This window comes from Dreissena polymorpha, chromosome 16, assembly GCF_020536995.1.
Source record: "Dreissena polymorpha isolate Duluth1 chromosome 16, UMN_Dpol_1.0, whole genome shotgun sequence".
Taxonomy (NCBI): domain Eukaryota; kingdom Metazoa; phylum Mollusca; class Bivalvia; order Myida; family Dreissenidae; genus Dreissena; species Dreissena polymorpha.
In genome coordinates this window covers 8,916,285-8,921,060 of record NC_068370.1, presented here as the reverse complement: position 1 = coordinate 8,921,060, position 4,776 = coordinate 8,916,285, and the positions used below count along the sequence as shown (strand labels likewise).

At 35.0% G+C, this 4,776-nt stretch overlaps 1 protein-coding gene across 1 annotated transcript; it reads right to left on the bottom strand.

Moving 5' to 3' along the window:
• Window positions 1-569: 569 nt before the first annotated feature.
• On the bottom strand, window positions 570-4,143 carry LOC127863032 (neuronal acetylcholine receptor subunit beta-2-like). Its single transcript, XM_052402446.1, has 2 exons — window positions 4,064-4,143; window positions 570-3,587 (listed from the first exon to the last, which is right to left on the bottom strand). The coding sequence occupies exon 2, from the start codon at window positions 3,233-3,235 to the stop codon at window positions 2,228-2,230; it is 1,008 nt and encodes a 335-aa protein (XP_052258406.1). The 5' UTR covers window positions 3,236-3,587; window positions 4,064-4,143; the 3' UTR covers window positions 570-2,227.
• Between the last annotated feature and the right edge of the window lie 633 nt (window positions 4,144-4,776).

Below are 4,776 nucleotides of genomic sequence, written 5' to 3'. Positions count from 1 at the left end.
AATAAAAATGAAATGGAAATACATTAAATGAAGCATTGAATTTAGACGAAAACTATTAAATAGTTTTTAATGTATTTTGATTTAGAATTTAGTACAATACTCGTTGAAACCAAAATATTTATTATTATAATTATGTTGTGGTTCATTCTTTGTTTGCCAACTCACATATACGTTGAATTTCTTTTATTTTAAATCTCACCACTGTAGATCAATAAAAGTGAATTACATTGGTGTGCATTTTATTTTTCGTTGCCGTTCCATTGGCCTAGATTAAAAAGTCAAACTTCATTACCCGTGACATTAAGTTATATTATATACGTTCAAAGAGCGAACAACCACCTTTAGCGATGCGATATATTTACCTAGATTTTGACTTGACCGTTGTCCACTGTCGGTTAATCAGATTGCCGATACTTGTAACTCTCCAGTGGCTATTTAGGCGGTGTACACTTAAAGTGGGTATATACGATCTTGTCAAATATTTATTAATTAATATAAAATGTGTAAAAAACTTATTATACATATATATTTCAATATAAACTAAAATAAAAGTTAAGAAGAACATGTGTCGAAAAATACTAAATAAGCCAGATATTTAATTCTGCCAAAATCTGTGAAAATGACCCTTTAATTGTTTAGTCGAATTTGACATTTAACACCTTCGTATAAAATATTATGCTTATGACATATTAGGCGGAATTGATAGCGAGCATCTATTCAAACTTGGAATAAGGATGTCTCAAGTCAGTGTCTATTCTTTTTTCTTATGTCTAAGAACGGGTTGCTTAGTACGGGCCCGGATCAATTTTAATAATTATCAGCTACTTCTTATTATATAACATTTCATTCCCATTGTTTTGGTAAGTTGTATTTCAAATATATAAATACAGTAACATATTGTTTGGAAAGCTTTTTGTTAAGGGAAAGAAAAGTTAAAAACAAATGTCGCGTACTTTCGTACCAAGTGTAAAATCTTTGAGAATAACCATTTTAAAATTTAGCAAAACTGTCGGAAAACTGGGTTAAATTCATGTGCGAAAAGTGTCATCTCAGATTATCATGTGCGGTCATGTTCCGCATGGACTGGATATTCGTTAAGTAGATAACCTCTTAAACATAAAAAAATCAACAATATATAATAGCGGATAATGGTTGATAAGCCCGTGAGGACTGAACAGGGTCACTTGGGACGACATTTTATAAACATGCATGACGCCCAGTTTTCACAGAACGCGGAACATTTTAATTAAACTCGATTCGCGAAATACATGTTCAATTACAACACTAAATGCAAATAATACCATCCGTGTTTGCTTAATTTTAGCTTAAGTCGCATAATTATGTACATAAAGTATAGACTTATATAATATAGATTATGACATATTAAAGCTCAAATTTTGGTTTTTCGTCCACACACGAATACATATCGGCATAAATCTCACCCTCAGCAGTTTGTTAGTTGTGTATACCCATATAAATTTAATAACTGCAACACATGTAAGTTTTATGCTCTGACATCGATTTCGATGTGGAAACATACATTCAACGTAAATGAATAATTGATTTGTAAAACAATCGTGCAAATGGTCTGCATTAAATTCATCGAGTCACATGCTATGCGTTCAAGGTTGTTAGCCCAGCAGATACACACGAATCAAGGTTCATACTGAACATGTACTTGCCTACACGTATATCTCAATTTTTAATAATAGTACATTGTTCCTTCAAAAAGCATCATATAGAGCGAAAATAAGGTATATTCAAACAAACGGCTGGCGCAATCGTGATACAATGACTACTTATTCTCCGCAAGATCACATTTCCAATATGATAGCAAAGTATAGAAAAGTTTAATATTGAAAAAAAATGTTCCCAAATCATTCGAATTCATAAAAAAATAAATAATTTCATTGTGAGATTGACGATAAAAAGTATTCCGACGAAAACAACAACAAAATACCAATGGTGTGCATCCTAGCTCATCGAAAGCATTAATCATCTTTTTGCGAAACAATTGCTACCAAAGGTAAAAAAACGTATTTCAGACACAAACACTTAAAATGGAAATGTCAAACATAGTGTCACAAAAAAACATATAAATGTTAACGTAAATTTCTGAGCAAGCGACTCTTTTTAAATTATGTATACTTCATTTAAATTACAGCAATATCCTTATGCCGAAGTTTCTGTGTCCCTTTTTCGGAATACATACGTTAAGTGTTCCATTTCATATTGTTGTGCTGTTGTAAATAATCAACAGAAAGAACACTGATACAGTAACTAAAGTAAGAACAAAAAACACGAAGAATATTTTATCCAAGGCAACGCTCACATCTGCCCACGTAATTTCCACGAATGCGCTACTCGTTTCATCGTCGCGCGTTTCTACCCTCCGACGTTTTGTGGTCTCCGGACAATCTGAAGACAAACCCCCGTAAATATACATTGGTCGGTCCATGATTAATCCACAACGAGTGTATGTCGGGTACGGCATTGCATTCATAAAGCGTATTTCCTCCCTTTCAAGCTTTGTGGAGTCCAGAAAATCGGAAGACCGCCGGACAGTGCAGCATTTGAGGCCCCTGGTGATGGCCCTCCACACGGTTCCCGGTTGCTTGCCACTTCTGTGGTACACGTGCAGGCTGCATATGACAGCGACCGTGATGGCGACGCTGATTACGAGCAAGGAAAACATATAGTAACTGAACAATGACATCGGGCTCGAGTTCTTCGGGAGGTTGTCTCCCACAAGCGTCAGGATGACCGCAATAGACAGTAACACCGTCAGGCAGTAAGTGATGCGCTCTCCGCACTCTGTGGGGATCAAAAAGACCAGGATATTCAGCACGGACATAAATAAAAGGGGAAGTATCATATTTATTATCACAAATCCAGGCTTCCTCACTATCTCGATCTCGAAAGACACAATACGATTGTCTAGTTTTGTTCTCGCAGCAGTTCTCACGAGATCCCATGCGCCATTCTCGTTGTAATATGTCAATAACGCTTCCTTCCTGAACGTAAGCACAACCATCTTAGTAGGTTCGTAATACGCCGGCATGAAGTCTATCTCGCATTTCTGTTTATCAAATGGATAGAAAGTAACGTCGACTTCGCAAGACGAACTAAACACGTTGCCAATATAATATAAGCAAAACCCCGAGTTATTGACCCTCACTGCGTGCCAATCCTCGGAAAGACGGTATATTTTCTCGACACTGTTCGTCTGGACCATTTCCGGAGCCCAAATCTGACTGAGGTGAATATTGAGGGTTGAAATACCACCATAACCTTTGGGGTCCCAAACAAGTCGCTAATCGTACCAGTAAAGGTACAATATCGCCGTAAACGATATTTTCTCGTCAACTTCGTCAAAATCTTGAATTTTGACGAGCTCTAAATCAGTTTTTATAAAAACCGGTTTCGATTGGTTTTACACAGGCCGGAAAGTTTTTTTGTAATCCTGCATTAAGTTGGTTAACAAACGATCGGCATCCGCGATCATCTGAGCATGAAGTCCTCTGTATGACGTCATCAGTACCGTCAGCGTAGTCGCGAGAGCGAAGTAGATTGGCGCCATGGTTTGTCTGTAAAAAGTCATTAAATTATCTAAATAAGTCACAAAATCAGTTTTTATAACGAAATGATAATTCAAATCGAAGTCACCATCAGTCATTAACAGTTGGATCTAATGCCTCCACGAAGTCTGGGTACAATATAGAAAACAACGAAACATGTAAATACTGCACATATACAATACCAATAAAAAAAACATATAACAAAATGCATACAATTTCAAGACATCTTACATTATACCATTGTAACATTTAGTACTTGTCAGATCTGTAAGTCGAAACAAAAACAAGATGGTTCTGATGCTTAACCTAAACTATACCATTTTTAATACATACAAACCTATAACCATAAATAAATGAACAAAAATAAATCACGGTTATCTTTACGAACAATATAAGTAGATTTAAGTGTTTTCTTTTTTTCTTTTTTTTTCAGTTTCTCTACCGTTTATTCAAAAACAACGGCACAAAAACAACTCTTGACTTACCAGTATCCGGATTTGTTTTGCTTAACAGATAAAATACACAATAGTCATGGTATTAAAGAACGTGTTCTGTGAAAGTCCACTACACTTATGTACTATCAATCGTCGATGAGGCGATAGTTGTAGGCACCTTTTTCTCAAATAACGGCTCTTTTATAATTGATTATCCATTGACAAAAGACAGCAATTTTCGAATGTAATCAAGCTTTACTGTACGTGATTTTAATGAATGGAGCGATCACGCACCGTTGCAGTTTTCATTGTGTTGTAATAATTAATCACCTAGTTACGATACTTTTACTGATGTTAAATATCAATGGGACAATTAATTTAAAGATGAATTTCGCTCAGGAATTATTTCACGACTTCCCTTATTTAATGATAAAAGTTGAAAATATAGCATACTTAATTAAACGTAATAGTTTATCCTTACTGCCTTTAATTTTATTTGGTTTGTTCTTTTCAAAACCGGTGTTTTTCATGGTATATATAATTGTATAATTGATTCGGTTACAATTAATATATTTTGACACGTACAAATACTGTATTTACAATTGCATGCATGAACGACGATGTACGTATGTATAAATCTTAATAAACGGTCTGTTCTGTTCTATTCTTCTGTTCTTTATCATCAGGTGCTTGCGATGAAGTACCTAGAAGTTAAAATTGTGATCAAGTTTGGGAAAGTGTTGATTAAAGGTCTTTAATCACAT

Excerpts from the sequence above, each read along its gene's own strand:
- LOC127863032 (XM_052402446.1), bottom strand. The coding sequence starts at position 3,235 with ATGGTCCAGACGAACAGTGTCGAGAAAATATACCGTCTTTCCGAGGAT.